This window comes from Sabethes cyaneus, chromosome 3, assembly GCF_943734655.1.
Source record: "Sabethes cyaneus chromosome 3, idSabCyanKW18_F2, whole genome shotgun sequence".
Classification (NCBI taxonomy): domain Eukaryota; kingdom Metazoa; phylum Arthropoda; class Insecta; order Diptera; family Culicidae; genus Sabethes; species Sabethes cyaneus.
In genome coordinates, this window is record NC_071355.1 from 115,711,820 (window position 1) to 115,729,299 (window position 17,480).

Consider the following 17,480-nt stretch of genomic DNA (forward strand, 5'->3'; position numbering starts at 1 on the left):
TCTAGTCAATTTATCTGCTTTGCTGACGACGTGGATGCTGTCTGCAGAACATTTGAGGCGGTGGAAGATCAGTACACCAGACTAAAACGCGAAGCAGAGAAGATTGGACAGAAGATAAATACGTCCAAAACGAAGTGTATGCTGGAGGGCGGGACCGAGCGCGACAGGGCCCGCTTGGGCAGTACCGTGGTAATCGACGGGGATGAGTTCGAGGTAGTCGACAAGTTCGTATACCTTGGCTCACTGGCAACAGAGGACAACAATACCAGCCGTGAGATTAAAAGACGTATTATCAGCGGAAGTCGGACCTACTACGGACTCCACAAACACTTGCGGTTGAACAATTTGAGCCCCCGTACAAAGTGCACACTGTACAAAACGCTAATTAGACCGGTTGTCCTCTACGGGCACGAAACGTGGACACGGCTAGAAGAGGACCTACGAGCACTCGGAGTTTTCTAACGGCGGGTGCTAAGAACTATCTTTGGCGGAATGCAAGAGAACGGCGTATGGAGGCGAAAAATGAACCACGAGCTCGCGCGTCTCTACGGCGAACCAAGTATTCAAAAAGTGGTTAAAGCTGGACGGATACGTTAGGCAAGACATATTGCTAGAATGCCGGTCAACTATCCTGCAAAAATGGTTTTTGCATCAAATCCGGTAGGAACAAGACGAAGAGGGGCACAGCGAGCGAGGTGGCAAGAACAGGTGGAGCGAAATCTGGCGAGCACTGGGTGCCCGCGGAACTGGAGATCAGTTGCCATGGACCGAAACAGATGGAGAAATTATACTGAGCAGGCCTTGCCGTAAGACGTTAGGCCAATTAATGCAATTTGCCAGTCATCTTAAATTCCCATTAGTGTAAGCATAGCATTGGTTTAGTAACCTGTTGGCGTATTCCTGAACTACATATAAGAGCAATTTTAATATTGAACTTTTCAAAAGAAAATTTGACCCTTATCCACATTTTCTAAAAATCAAAAAAAAATATTTATACATTTGATAGAACAATTTTTTTATGAAAAAAAATAAGCGGCGCCATCTTTGAAACACTGAAAAAAATGCTCTTGAAAACTTTTTCGATTTTTTTACTGTGATATTCGCATCGGAAAATTTCCAAAAAACAATGGAAATGTGTGCTGCAGTGAGCATAACATCTGTGATTTTTTTTCAGATTTTTATGATAATTGGTTTCGGAGTAAACTGCGAAAAATGAAATTCACTCTAGCCGCCATTACTGATTCAAGATGGCATCTAATGATATGAAAATTTGCCAAAATGCTCCCCAGGTCACGTACTTTGTTTGAATCATTGCATAATTTAATTAAGTTCGGGGGCATTTTTTGTATGGAAAACCGGCTAGTCCCTTTGTGTTTCATTTGTATAGGAGCCCTCTTACGCCCTCCTTAAAATTGCTCTCTAGCCCCCGCCATAAAATTGCTTGTCATTTTATCTATCCAACGACATATAAATTATTCAGTTTCGTTCAATAGTTTAGTAGTTATTACCATTTGAAATCTTTCAGACGTTATACTTCTATTTTCGTTTTCACAAAGTGCAACCCAGTCCCAGTATAGTCAACAAAGACTTAGTCCTACGTCAAAAAAGACACACACGCACGCACACACACACACGCACACACACACACGCACACACACACACGCACACACACACACACGCACACACACACACACACACACACACACACACACACACACACACACACACACACACGCGCACACACACACACACACACACACACACACACACACACACACACACAGTTCTCAGTTCGTCGAACCCTATCGAATGGTATATGCTTGAGAGAGAAGCCAGCTGGGACTGTTTTTGTGCATCGAACTGTCAGTGAAAACCGGGCATGAACTGTCACTGTCAACCGAGTAGCTTGATTTTTCTGTATGAAATATAAGAAGAAGACAACGAAAACAATCAATCTGTCACTGAGCTGGCTCCTCTCTCTCAGATATATGTGACATGGCCCTTCGGGCCTCGAGTCACTTGTTTGTTTTTCGACCAATTCCTAAAACTTTGTTATAGTATAACAAAGGTAAAAACACAAACACACACACACGCACACTTCTAAATTTTTTCGGTTATTTAAGTTGTACGCTTGATCGATTTCATCCCAATGCGGTGATCAATTAGCCCCCAGATTACGGTACTCAGTTTCATCAATGCGTTCTCGTCTACATAATTTACCAGCCCTCAGATTGAATTCGCATCGATTAAAAGTGTATTTTCGCCAGTATCTGCCTTTACTCTAATTAACAACGGTAATCTTTGAGTTCAAATTCCTTAAAAAATTCCAGTCAAACTATGCGTGCGGACAGGACTCCGATTTTAATTATACTCCACGGCCGCGGATTCACGAAATGACATCCAGCAACACATTTGGCAATACGTCACATATGTCATCTTCTAGCACAAATTTAGTATCAGCATTTAATTCTGGCTCCGGTGGTAATTACAGTGGAACAAACCTTATAGTTAACTACTTGCCGCAGGACATGACCGAACGTGAACTTTATTCCTTGTTTTCAACCATGGGTGCTATCGAAAGTTGTCGAGTCATGAGGGATTTGAAGGTATGTTTACTTAATATTTTATATATTCGTTTTTAAATAAACAAAAAGGGTCACTGTACGATAATCACAGTTCTATATGAAGACTATGATTGTTGAGACTGATTTACCAATATATAGAGCTTTCTGACAGCTCAAGCACCTACACTAGCGAACACGAAATACGCGTGTATATACATGCTGATGTTTACCTCATGTTGGAGAACAGCTGATGCTGGAGGAACAAACCGAAAATAGCGATTAAATTAGGTACCAGTACACTGTTTGCTTTATCGTCAAATTTTCTTCCTGTCAGAATTTGGGCAAATTTTGGTATTCGACAGACATATTTGTCTTGCCCAGTACACTGTTTGTCAAATTTGATGTCAAAAATTCGACCTGAGACGTTACCCGTGTTACAAAATCAAATAAATTTTGACATATTTTGTGGGGCCAGTACACTGTTTGCAAAACAGCATGAAATTCGTGAGACTATCAAATACATTCGTCCCGAAAATGTTTGCGCCAGCAGATTTCTGTGCAGATCAAACAGATCAAATACGCAAAAAAAAGTACGCTCGGAAAATGAGGCCATTCATTGAACAGGAAGCTGAAAGCCATTTTAATTTTTTTAAACACGTTTTAATACAGGCATTATTATTAATTCAAAATAATTAATACAAATTACTGCGGTATGAAAAAATGCAATTTATAGATCATTTTGCGATGACGTCATTTTGCCGTCAAATGACACCACTTGGTGGTTTGTTTACATGTTTTTGTCACATCCAGCAGTTTCGATTTGAAATTTCGTGAAGGATTACTGCATCAATTTCTGTAAAATGCATGTAAGGCACTTTCTCTTCAATAAAAACTATAAATTTCTATCATTATCTGCCGGACAAAGATAGAAAACTCAATTCAAAATTTAACACCACGTAAACAAACCACCAAGTGCTGTCAAAAATGTGTGGTTAGGAGCTCCCGTGTAATGATCTATATACACTGAAGTCGCTTTTTACGCGACTATTTTCACGCGGTTTTCGGAATTTACGCGGTTTTCGGAATTTGCGCGGTTTTCGGAATTTATGCGGTTTTTTACGCGGTTTTCGGAATTTACGCGGATGTGCTCAAAACGTCTATTTTTACACGTAGTGTTGAAATCCACAGTTTTTTTACGCGAAATTTTGTTTTTTACGCGGTTTTTTACGCGGAATTTACGCGGTTTTTTTTCCCGCGGTTTTCGGAATTTACGCGGTTTTCAGAATTTACGCGGTTTTCGGAATTTACGCGGTTTTGATTTACGCGGGACGTATCCTTCGCGTGAAAAGCGACTTGAGTGTAAATTCAATTTCTACATTTAGTGATGTCCGGTAATTTCTCGATTAATCGATTACAGCATGGAATAATCGAATAATTTGTAATCGAATACTGCCGGCACGAGTAATTCATTAATCGAATAGTTTAAATAAGATTAAAAAAAATGAGAATAATCCCCATTAATCGTTCATAATCGTAAGATTAATCGAATAATTTAACGAAATATTCGAATATTTATAGTCGAATACTACTAGCTAGTGTTCGACATCGGAACGAAAATTGAAGTCCGGGTTCCGGTCCGGTCCGGTTAAAAGGCGGCACGAACTTTGTTATTGCGACAATAAAGACTAATGATCCGGTCCGATTTGGCTCTGTTCAGGTTCCGGAACCGGAACAGAGCCAAATCGGACCGGAATAAAGTCGGAATAAGAAAACTCGATAAATTGAAAGCGTTCAACGTGCATTCATTCGGTATGCTCTGCGCCGTTTGCCATGGCAGAACCCGCTACACCTTCCTGCTTATGAAAATCGTTTCCGGTTAATAAGACTCAGTACGCTAGCAGAAAGAAGAGTATTGTCGCGAAGATTATTTATAAAAATTTATTTTATATTTTTTTATTTACTTACTAACGGGGGCCGTCGATAGAAGTTACCTCCTGGAGCAGTTGACATCCACGTGCCTCGTCGTAGTCTGCGAAATTACGCGTTACTTTGGACCCCGACGCATCGAACAACGTATGGCCATAATAACCCGCTTCATGCTTGTTGTAGGCATTTCAATGAAGTAAACCATTTATTTGACTTTAATATTAGCAAAAGTAGGTTTAGCAGTGCAATAATTAAATCAGAAAATTAGATCTATATGAGTAATACTAGTCTGTACTGTACTGAAGACTGTAAACAACAACAATAAATAAATAACGGTGGACGAAGCTTTTTCAAACCGGTTCTGGATATGATGTATGCTGGTGATCTTTTTCCTGGGGTAGAACTGTTGAGTATGCCGTGTTTGGCTAACAATGTTGTTGCAATATTCACTGATCGATTCTGTGCATAATGAGAATGCATCGAGCAAATCATTGCCAAGAAGTTGAATTGGTTTCTTCACAACATAAAACTGTCTTTGGGGATGAATATTATTAATGCAGGTTTTTTTTTTCCTTTCTCCTTTATGGCACAGACCTTTTGATCCATAAATATTAATGCAGGTATCACACTCAAATTTGAACAGGAACTGCAGAAGATCTCCCGTTGCTGTCACTACTTTTTTAGCAGGTGATGTTGGTGGTCTGCCTATTCTCTCCCACGTTTGTTTTGAAACAATACTGACGTCGGACCCAGTGTCCAACTGAAGCTGCACTTCCACACCGTTGAGCTGCGACTGTACGTACCGGCGCTTATTGTTTGCTGCATTCAATGATAGATTTACTGCTTTTGTTTCGTATCTCTCTGGCTGCTGGCGTTTACGGTGTGTTGCTTACCGATTTTGTTTTACACTAGAACAATAACCTTCACGGTGCCCGATGATACCGCACTCTTCGCATTCGTGACTTTGGAATTGCAATCTTTGACGAAGTGCATTGCGCCGCAATTCCAACAAGGGGTAGCTGGTATGGTTTCGGCACTGATGCCAGAATTTACTGAAGGTTTTGACGGACGATTTGAGAACTGCTGTTTTCGACCGATATACTGAACTGATGACGTCGGTGTTGATTCCATCATTGCCGTGTCCCGTTTTGAACACATCAACCGTTGGCAGTCTTCCGAAAAATGTTCCAGGGTAATGTTGTTGTTCTCTGGACAGTAGTGGAATTCCTTTATGTTATTCGCCAGTGAATCGAGAATTATCTCAGGGTTTGATAGAACCTGGACATATATGGACGACATAACGTTCTTGAAGAATTCCTGTTGCTGGTGTATTAGCTGCTGCTGTTGCTGTTGCATGAAGATCAGCTGCTGCTGCAGCAATTGCTGGAAGAAATGGACGAACGGTGCATCTGGAGATGGTTGTCCGGCTGGAATTGCATCATTATGCTGCATTGTGGGATGCTTTTGACCTACTGTTGCTTGAAATAGGCCTTGCAACTGACTAACTCCCGGTGGTTGCTGCTGCTGTTTGGGTCCACGTGGGTGAGGAAATTTTGACTGATGAGTAAATTCCGCGATTCACTACTCGTCGCCACTGTTACGGTTCGCGTTCGGAGGTGACCGATATGAATGAATGTAGAACACGACCCGTACATTAAACAAATTAAAACTTAACTTTATTGAAATATAACGAGGTACAATTGTGCAAGTCTCATTTTCGCGGTAAAAGGGAACAGGAATATGAACGTCCTGTTGTCTGCACTGGTGAGCATCAACTGATAACAACTGTCACTGTGACCAGAGAGCTTGGCCGTAACGATGTTACGAATGTCGACGTCTCCGACAGTAACGATGTAGGGATGTCCACGTCTCCAACACAATATAAATGTGGCCCTGCAGGTAACACCTTTTCGGCTAATTATACAAAAAACTGACCAATTAATTTTTTCTTACTTTCTATGAATCATAGCTGCCAAGATATTGATGCTAATGCAAATTTAATCAGAATGAATTGCAAGACTCAGCCCAGCGGTGGCAACCAAACTAAATTGATCCCGTCAGCTATAGGTATGAATGTTATATAAGTGAGTAGAATACGTTGAATTTAGATATTAAATCGCAACTTTCTTCTTGTAGATAACCATCAGATGTAACTGTACTCCACCATCCTACAGCCACAATAACAGCGGATGGGGCCACTGGCACTGATGCTTAATGGCAAACAACAGTTCCAATCACCAAATATCGTTCATTCCAGTTCTGTGATTCTGGCTCAACAGCACTTACTTACTTAGGTGGCTTGCCGTTCTAAGACAGAGCCTGTTGAACAAAGATTCTCCATGTAACTCGGTTGAGGGCTACCGCTCTCCAATTCCTCGGACACCGAGTACTCTCCGCCAGATCTCGCTCCACCTGGTCTAACCATCATACTCGCTGTGCTCCTGGTCGTCTTGTTCCTACCGGATTTGAGGCGAACACCATCTTTGCAGGGCAGTTGTCCGGTATTCTTGCAACATGTCCTGCCCATCGTAACCGTCCGGCTTTAGCCACCTTCTGGATACTGGGTTCACCATAGAGCTGTGCGAGTTCATGGTTCATCCTCCGCCTCCATACTCCGTTCTCCTGTACGCCGCCGGAGATCGTTCTTAGCACTCGTCGTTCGAAAACTCCGAGCACTCGCAGGTCCTCCTCGAGCATCGTCCATGTTTCATGCCCGTAGAGAACAACCGGTCTAATAAGCGTCTTGTACAGGGTGCGCTTTGTACGGGGACTTAGTCTGCTCGACCGCAGTTGCTTGTGAAGCCCATAGTAAGCACGAATTCCGCTGATAATACGCCTCCGAATCTCACGGCTGGTATCATTGTCCGCCGTTACCAGTGAGCCAAGGTGGAAAAATTCATCGACTACCTCAAACTCATCGCCGTCGATCAAGCGGTGTCGTTCGGCCTCGGTTCCGCTGGCCAGCATGTGCTTTATTTTAGACGTATTTACCTTTAACCCAATCTTTTCTGCTTCGCGCTTTAGTCTGGTGTACTGTTCAGCCACAGATGTTCTACCGATAATATCCATGTCATTGGCGAAGCAGACGAATTGACTAGATTTGTTGAATATCGTGCCCCGCGTGTTGATATCCGCTCGGTTCATAACATCTTGTAGGACTATGTTGAACAGCAGGCATGAAAAACCATCACCTTGAGGAAGCCCTCTGTGTGATTCAAATGAAGTTGACAATCCACCCGAAATCCGAATACAGCATTGTGTACCATCCATCGTAGATTTAATCAGTTTGATGAGCTTCCTGGGGAAGCTATTCTCGTCCATGATTTTCCATAGCTATTTTCGGCCAATGGTATCATATGCGGCTTTGAAGTCAACGAATAGATGATGCGTGAAAACTCTATGTTCACGGCCCTTTTGAAGGATTTGCCGCAGTGTAAATATTTGATCCGTCGTAGGTATCCGACCTTCGAAGAAGCCGGTTTGATAAGTTCCCACAAATCTATTCGCAATTGGTGACAGACGGCGGTAAATGATTTGGGACAGCACTTTATAGGCGGCACAAAGCGGAATCCGTTCAGTTTCTGGTAGAACTTTCGCGTTTCCCGAGAACGATGCAGCTGTTCCAACTCTGCATATTCCTGCTCTTCCAGGTAGCGCTTTTTCTCCCAAATGATTTGGTTTCGCTGCATCTTCTTCTGTTTGTTCCTTTCCACGTTCTGACGTGTGGCACTGCGCACCTTGGCCGCCCGCGCAGCGTTCTCCTCATCCATCACCCTCCTCGCCAGGCTCAACAGCAACGAGAACAATGAGCCCAACAGCAATTGTATGCTCAGGCAATTTAATAAAACGTCAGTTAAATAAATTTCATATTTAGTTTTAGTTTATTTATAAAACCGAAAGCGACCATATGTAGTACAATCAAGAAAATAATTCAATCAGCTAGTACGCTATTAATTGTAATAATTTGACTATTCATTTACTAGAGTAATGTTTCACATAGTACAATAGACATAGTAATGCCTTTCTGTACTAATTTTCTGGATTGCGCTTGACAGCAATTCAATCATAAAATATATTTCACTAAACCATTTCATTAGTTTAGTTTAGTTTACTTTTATTATCTGGTAGTGTAAGATAATCCTTTTAAAATACTACCTCCGTAAATTAAATCGTTATATATACAATTCACTTAATATTAAAACTATCACTCATTTAACTATCTAATCATTATCAATTTTATCTAGAGTTCCAAAATTCGAGGCAGCCCCTCTTAAAATTTGCTTCCGAAGTCAAACGCTTGATTGTTGTTGGCATCATATTCCAATTTACCACACCTCTGACGAACATTGAGCTTGCGTAGCCTGCCGTGTTGTTCAATGGAATCATAAAGTTCTGCAAACGACGATTTTGAAACGGAGTCAATCTTTGGAAAAGCGCTGGTGGAGTCTGCGTTTTGGCAAGTTTCCACAAGAAGACACAAGACCGGTATGCATAGAAGTTATTCAACGGACATCCTATTAGGTTATGGTGGAGATGACTGACTCTTGCGTAACGGTTTAGTCCGTAGACGAAACGAACACAGCTGTTGAGCGCAACTCGAAATTTGTTCATAGAGTTGACTGTAGGATTTACAAGCAGAAGTGATTATGATGGCTTTTTTGATAAGTTTCAAGCAAACAAACCGGTGAACAGCGCAAAACGTTACGAAAACAAATTTAATTTGATTGGCATATTACAATGTTTTACAAACAGCCAAATTTTATTGGAAAAGCTCGGCGACATTTTGAAAAATAAAATTTGTTCGAATATTTGGTTGGGTCAGTACACGGGTATTCAAATTTATTTAATGAAATAGATCAAATATTGGATGATTCAGCAAACAGTGTACTGGTACCACGGCGGGCCCAAGCTGATCTATTTCATCAAATAAATTTGAAAACCCGTGTACTGACCCAACCAAATATTCGAACAAATTTTATTTTTCAAAATGTCGCCGAGCTTTTCCAATAAAATTTGGCGGTTTGTTAAACAGTGTAATATGCCAATCAAATTAAATTTGTTTTCGTAACATTTTGCGCTGTTCGCCGGTTTGTTTGCTTGAAACTTATCAAAAAAGCTCACAATGTTTATTATTTGAACTGCTGTCAAAATCGAATTTGGTACAGGAAAAATCGTGCAGAAAGGAAGTTTTGCAAAGGAAATGACACTGGAATAAATCAGGACATTATTAAATCAATAGTGAAAAGTTAAAAAGATTATGAATAATGAGGAGATCACTTAATAGACCTGTTTTTCGAACATGATTTGTTTAACGGGAAAATAGCAGTCATTAACTTTTCGTCGGAGAGCCCAATTTCGAAAGCAGTTTTTGGACCCAATAGCTGGGGTCTGGTTGTAAAAATATAAATACTGCCTTCTTCTTGCCAATCTGAACACAGCGAATATATTTTCATTAACAGAATTTTTGTTTCAAACAAAAAAACTGCTTTTGAAATTGGCAGAATCGATGACGACTAATTTCACCTTAAATACCCTCTAAAATTAGGCACTACCACGTATATAATACTACATATGTGAAACATTATTCTAGTAAATCTAGTAAATAGTCAGCATGTAAACGTTCATTTCAGGATCGAAAGGCTACATTCTGTTTCTGTTAACATGGATAATTTACTAGAAAATATGAACAATAATTGTATGCATATCCACCTTTTCGCGCGCTTAATGGCGGCTAGTGGGTACGTTTTTCGACAATGTTTATTTGCTTTTGGGAACTCCGCTCACGTATGCTTGAAAGTTCTACAACGACAATTAAGGCTGGAAATATTAACTTAACGTGAACAAAGCTGCCAAAAGCATGCTAACGTTTTCCGAAAGTTGTATCCACTAGCCGTCATTACGCACGCGAATAGGTGGATAGCTGTGTGACATTCAATTTTATTCTGGTTTTGTGTGTCGCAAGTAGTGCGCTGTAATCGCACAGTGATGCGCTATCCAGCTTTTTACACCATCTGCCATAATAACGGACGGTATTAGGATTGCTAATGTGCGCTAATACAGTGGTTTGTGCGCATCGTGAAAAATTTTTCGCAGCGAAAAAAAATTTGGAGATGCAAACAAACCGCGTATACGTATACGCGGCGAACTGTGCGTGCGGTAAATGTCAGCAATCTCTATAATACGTACTAGTACTTCATAAACTATGTACATTATAGCAAAAATTAGACTGCAAAAATGAAATACTGCGGAAAAATAATGTCCCAAATTTATGTGCATGCAGGTTCCGGAACCGGAACAGAGCCAAATCGGACCGGAATAAGAAAATTCGTGCCGATTTTTACCGGACCGGAACCCGGACCTCAATTTTCGTTCCGATGTCGAACACTACTACTAGCACGAATACTGAACTAATCGACCAGTGCCTACTCGATCGATTAATCGGCAATCGAATAATTAAACATTTCGGACATCACTAATAGCAATACCAATGTCAGCCGTGTCGCTTTTGTCCAATACCAATATCAGCCGAATTGACCATTTTACGAACCATAACAACATTCCTGATAATGTTTTTGCTTCACAGCTGCCAGAAATAGATATTTGTGCATGCATAAATTTGGGACCCTACCGTTTTCTCCGGAGTATTTAATTTTCTCAATCTATTCTTTTAAATATCATAAATAGTTTATGGACTACTTTAAAATTCAGGAACATTAGTAGAGCCAGAAATCACAGCAACTGAAATAATTGATGGGTCCCAAATTTATGTATGCACAAATATCTGTATTTGTGACAGCTCTGGGGTGACATTGCGCATCTCGTTTCGAGTGATTTTCGTTCGAGACGCCCATTTGTTTAACGTGGTCGAAATGAACAAAAATCACTCGAAACGAGATGCGCAATGTCACCCCTGTTTTGCTTTCCCGTGGGGCATCTGCGGATTGTCAAAGTACCAGCACAGCACAGGGAAAGCGCAACATCGATATCAGCAAGTCAGTATGTCGCTTTGTCACGTAAAATGCTCTTTACATAAAGGCATTGCTTGGTATATAATAAGTTCGGCACCAACTTTTCAAAAGGTCGTAAGCAGATGCCAGATATATCCAACAAATATTTCTGTTGAATAACAGTTAATCAAGCGCTTATTACCCGGTAATCTATACCCCTACTATTCAAGAAAAATAAATACTGCGGAAAAATAATGTCCCAAATTTATGCATGCACATAAATTTGGGACATTATTTTTCCGCAGTATTTCATTTTTGCAGTCTAATTTTTGCTATAATGTACATAGTTTATGAAGTACTAGTACGTATTATAGAGATTGCTGACATTTACCGCACGCACAGTTCGCCGCGTATACGTATACGCGGTTTGTTTGCATCTCCAAATTTTTTTTCGCTGCGAAAAATTTTTCACGATGCACACAAACCACTGTATTAGTCGCACATTAGCAATCCTGATACCGTCCGTTATTATGGCAGATGGTGTAAAATGCTGGATAGCGCATCGCTGTGCGATTACAGCGCACTACTTGCGACACACAAAGCCAGAATAAAATTGAATGTCACACAGCTATCCACCTATTCGCGTGCGTAATGACGGCTAGTGGATACAACTTTCGGAAAACGTTAGCATACTTTTGGCAGCTTTGTTCACGTTAAGTTAATATTTCCAGCCTTAATTGTCGTTGTAGAACTTTCAAGCATACGTGAGCGGAGTTCCCAAAAGCAAATAAACATTGTCGAAAAACGTACCCACTAGCCGCCATTAAGCGCGCGAAAAGGTGGATATGCATACAATTATTGTTCATATTTTCTAGTAAATTATCCATGTTAACAGAAACAGAATGTAGCCTTTCGATCCTGAAATGAACGTTTACATGCTGACTATTTACTAGATTTACTAGAATAATGTTTCACATATGTAGTATTATATACGTGGTAGTGCCTAATTTTAGAGGGTATTTAAGGTGAAATTAGTCGTCATCGATTCTGCCAATTTCAAAAGCAGTTTTTTTGTTTGAAACAAAAATTCTGTTAATGAAAATATATTCGCTGTGTTCAGATTGGCAAGAAGAAGGCAGTATTTATATTTTTTACAACCAGACCCCAGCTATAGGGTCCAAAAACTGCTTTCGAAATTGGGCTCTCCGACGAAAAGTTAATGACTGCTATTTTCCCGTTAAACAAATCATGTTCGAAAAACAGGTCTATTAAGTGATCTCCTCATTATTCATAATCTTTTTAACTTTTCACTATTGATTTAATAATGTCCTGATTTATTCCAGTGTCATTTCCTTTGCAAAACTTCCTTTCTGCACGATTTTTCCTGTACCAAATTCGATTTTGACAGCAGTTCAAATAATAAACATTGTGAGCTTTTTTGATAAGTTTCAAGCAAACAAACCGGCGAACAGCGCAAAATGTTACGAAAACAAATTTAATTTGATTGGCATATTACACTGTTTAACAAACCGCCAAATTTTATTGGAAAAGCTCGGCGACATTTTGAAAAATAAAATTTGTTCGAATATTTGGTTGGGTCAGTACACGGGTTTTCAAATTTATTTGATGAAATAGATCAAATATTGGATGATTCAGCAAACAGTGTACTGGTACCTTTAGGTACCAGTCAGGGGGCTGATATGACGTCATATTTTCGTTGCTCACATGAAAAAGGCGGCAAACGCAAAACGATTTCACAAAACAAATTTAACTAACCATTTTCACAGTTTCATGCATTTCGCATCAATTGCCTACCTACCATTGGCTATGTAATGCTAAAACCTTGGCTAAAATCAAACTAAAACTAACAAAATTTAATAATTTCCGCATCCGACTCGGTTGTCAGCTTGAGCCCATCTATGAAGCTGTCAGCTTGGGCCCGCCGTGGTACCAGTACACTGTTTGCTGAATCATCCAATATTTGATCTATTTCATTAAATAAATTTGAATACCCGTGTACTGACCCAACCAAATATTCGAACAAATTTTATTTTTCAAAATGTCGCCGAGCTTTTCCAATAAAATTTGGCTGTTTGTAAAACATTGTAATATACCAATCAAATTAAATTTGTTTTCGTAACGTTTTGCGCTGTTCACCGGTTTGTTTGCTTGAAACTTATCAAAAAAGCCATCATAATCACTTCTGCATGTAAATCCTACAGTCAACTCTATAAACAAATTGCGAGTTGCGCTCAACAGCTGTGTTCGTTTCGTCTACGGACTAAACCGTTACGCAAGAGTCAGTCATCTCCACCATAACCTAATAGGATGTCCGTTGAATAACTTCTATGCATACCGGTCTTGTGTCTTCTTGTGGAAACTTGCCAAAACGCAGACTCCACCAGCGCTTTTCCAAAGATTGACTCCGTTTCAAAATCGTCGTTTGCAGAACTTTATGATTCCATTGAACAACACGGCAGGCTACGCAAGCTCAATGTTCGTCAGAGGTGTGGTAAATTGGAATATGATGCCAACAACAATCAAGCGCTTGACTTCGGAAGGAAATTTTAAGAGGGGCTGCCTCGAATTTTGGAACTCTAGATAAAATTGATAATGATTAGATAGTTAAATGAGTGATAGTTTTAATATTAAGTGAATTGTGTATATAACGATTTAATTTACGGAGGTAGTATTTTAAAAGGATTATCTTACACTACCAGATAATAAAAGTAAACTAAACTAAACTAATGAAATGGTTTAGTGAAATATATTTTATGATTGAATTGCTGTCAAGCGCAATCCAGAAAATTAGTACAGAAAGGCATTACTATGTCTATTGTACTATGTGAAACATTACTCTAGTAAATGAATAGTCAAATTATTACAATTAATAGCGTACTAGCTGATTGAATTATTTTCTTGATTGTACTACATATGGTCGCTTTCGGTTTTATAAATAAACTAAAACTAAATATGAAATTTATTTAACTGACGTTTTATCAAATTGCCTGAGCATACAATTGCTGTTGGGCTCATTGTTCTCGTTGCTGTTGAGCCTGGCGAGGAGGGTGATGGATGAGGAGAACGCTGCGCGGGCGGTCAAGGTGCGCAGTGCCACACGTCAGAACGTGGAAAGGAACAAACAGAAGAAGATGCAGCGAAACCAAATCATTTGGGGGAAAAAGCGCTACCTGGAAGAGCAGGAATATGCAGAGTTGGAGCAGCTGCATCGTTCTCGGGAAACGCGAAAGTTCTACCAGAAACTGAACGGATTCCGCTTTGTGCCGCCTATAAAGTGCTGTCCCAAATCATTTACCGCCGTCTGTCACCAATTGCGAATAGATTTGTGGGAACTTATCAAGCCGGCTTCTTCGAAGGTCGGATACCTACAACGGATCAAATATTTACACTGCGGCAAATCCTTCAAAAGGGCCGTGAATACAGAGTTCCCACGCATCATCTATTCGTTGACTTCAAAGCCGCATATGATACCATTGGCCGAAAATAGCTATGGAAAATCATGGACGAGAATAGCTTCCCCAGGAAGCTCATCAAACTGATTAAATCTACGATGGATGGTACACAATGCTGTATTCGGATTTCGGGTGGATTGTCAAGTTCATTTGAATCACACAGAGGGCTTCCTCAAGGTGATGGTTTTTCATGCCTGCTGTTCAACATAGTCCTACAAGATGTTATGAACCGAGCGGACATCAACACGCGGGGCACGATATTCAACAAATCTAGTCAATTCGTCTGCTTCGCCAATGACATGGATATTATCGGTAGAACATCTGTGGCTGAACAGTACACCAGACTAAAGCGCGAAGCAGAAAAGATTGGGTTAAAGGTAAATACGTCTAAAACAAAGTACATGCTGGCCAGCGGAACCGAGGCCGAACGACACCGCTTGATCGACGGCGATGAGTTTGAGGTAGTCGATGAATTTTTCCACCTTGGCTCACTGGTAACGGCGGACAATGATACCAGCCGTGAGATTCGGAGGCGTATTATCAGCGGAATTGGTGCTTACTATGGGCTTCACAAGCAACTGCGGTCGAGCAGACTAAGTCCCCGTACAAAGTGCACCCTGTACAAGACGCTTATTAGACCGGTTGTTCTCTACGGGCATGAAACATGGACGATGCTCGAGGAGGACCTGCGAGTGCTCGGAGTTTTCGAACGACGAGTGCTAAGAACGATCTCCGGCGGCGTATGGTGAACCTAGTATCCAGAAGGTGGCTAAAGCCGGACGGTTACGATGGGCAGGACATGTTGCAAGAATACCGGACAACTAACTGCCCTGCAAAGATGGTGTTCGCCTCAAATCTGGTAGGAACAAGACGACCAGGAGCACAGCGAGTATGATGGTTAGACCAGGTGGAGCGAGATCTGGCGGAGAGTACTTGGTGTCCGAGGAATTGGAGAGCGGTAGCCCTCAACCGAGTTACATGGAGAATCTTTGTTCAACAGGCTCTGTCTTAGAACGGCAAGCCACCTAAGTAAGTAAGTGCTGTTGAGCCAGAATCACAGAACTGGAATGAACGATATTTGGTGATTGGAACTGTTGTTTGCCATTAAGCATCAGTGCCAGTGGCCCCATCCGCTGTTATTGTGGCTGTAGGATGGTGGAGTATAGTTACATCTGATGGTTATCTACAAGAAGAAAGTTGCGATTTAATATCTAAATTCAACGTATTCTACTCACATATATAACATTCATACCTATAGCTGACGGGATCAATTTAGTTTGGTTGCCACCGCTGGGCTGAGTCTTGCAATTCATTCTGATTAAATTTGCATTAGCATCAATATCTTGGCAGCTATGATCCATAGAAAGTAAGAAAAAATTAATTGGTCAGTTTTTTGTATAATTAGCCGAGAAGGTGTTACCTGCATGGCCACATTTATATTGTGTTGGAGACGTGGACATCCCTACATCGTTACTGTCGGAGACGTCGACATTCGTAACATCGTTACGGCCAAGCTCTCTGGTCACAGTGACAGCTGTTATCAGTTGATGCTCGCCAGTGCAGACAACAGAACGTTCATATTCCTGTTCCCTTTTACCGCGAAAATGAGACTTGCACAATTGTACCTCGTTATATTTCAATAAAGTTAAGTTTTAATTTGTTTAATGTACGGGTCGTGTTCTACATTCATTCATATCGGTCACCTCCGAACGCGAACCGTAACAGTGGCGACGAGTAGTGAATCGCGGAATTTACTCATCAGTCAAAATTTCCTCACCCACGTGGACCCAAACAGCAGCAGCAACCACCGGGAGTTAGTCAGTTGCAAGGCCTATTTCAAGCAACAGTAGGTCAAAAGCATCCCACAATGCAGCATAATGATGCAATTCCAGCCGGACAACCATCTCCAGATGCACCGTTCGTCCATTTCTTCCAGCAATTGCTGCAGCAGCAGCTGATCTTCATGCAACAGCAACAGCAGCAGCTAATACACCAGCAACAGGAATTCTTCAAGAACGTTATGTCGTCCATATATGTCCAGGTTCTATCAAACCCTGAGATAATTCTCGATTCACTGGCGAATAACATAAAGGAATTCCACTACTGTCCAGAGAACAACAACATTACCCTGGAACATTTTTCGGAAGACTGCCAACGGTTGATGTGTTCAAAACGGGACACGGCAATGATGGAATCAACACCGACGTCATTGTCGGTCACAACATTGTTGTGGGTTCGAATCCGGTTATAATCTCAGATTACAGCTTGGTTCGACTCATGCACCTTCCAGTATTGGACAAAAAGGTAGGAGTCAAAATGACTACTTGTCAAGCATAGCTACCAATACCCCCCCCCCCCCCTTCCTTTCCGCTCTTCCCCCTCCTTCACCAAAAATTTTCATTTCTTTCCCCTACCGTCCCTTCATCAATTGTAGAACCATCGTTTCAAAAAAATATTAATATATGTATGACCTCATTCCAAGGTCAAGACTAAAATCTTGAGATTAGTCTCTTCTTTCTGCTAGCGTACTGAGTCTTATTAACCGGAAACGATTTTCATAAGCAGGAAGG

The 17,480-nt window shown here is 40.9% G+C and overlaps 1 protein-coding gene across 3 annotated transcripts in view; it reads left to right on the plus strand.

Moving 5' to 3' along the window:
* The window catches only part of LOC128743631 (sex-lethal homolog), a 395,363-nt gene that overhangs the window by 112,400 nt on the left and 265,483 nt on the right, over nucleotides 1–17,480 (plus strand). For 2 of the 3 annotated variants that reach the window (XM_053840243.1, XM_053840245.1), the window contains exon 3: nucleotides 2,331–2,606. In XM_053840243.1, coding sequence (XP_053696218.1) covers nucleotides 2,331–2,606 — 276 coding nt within the window. The remainder of the gene's footprint in view (nucleotides 1–2,330; nucleotides 2,607–17,480) is intronic. The other variant, XM_053840244.1, reaches the window with a different exon arrangement.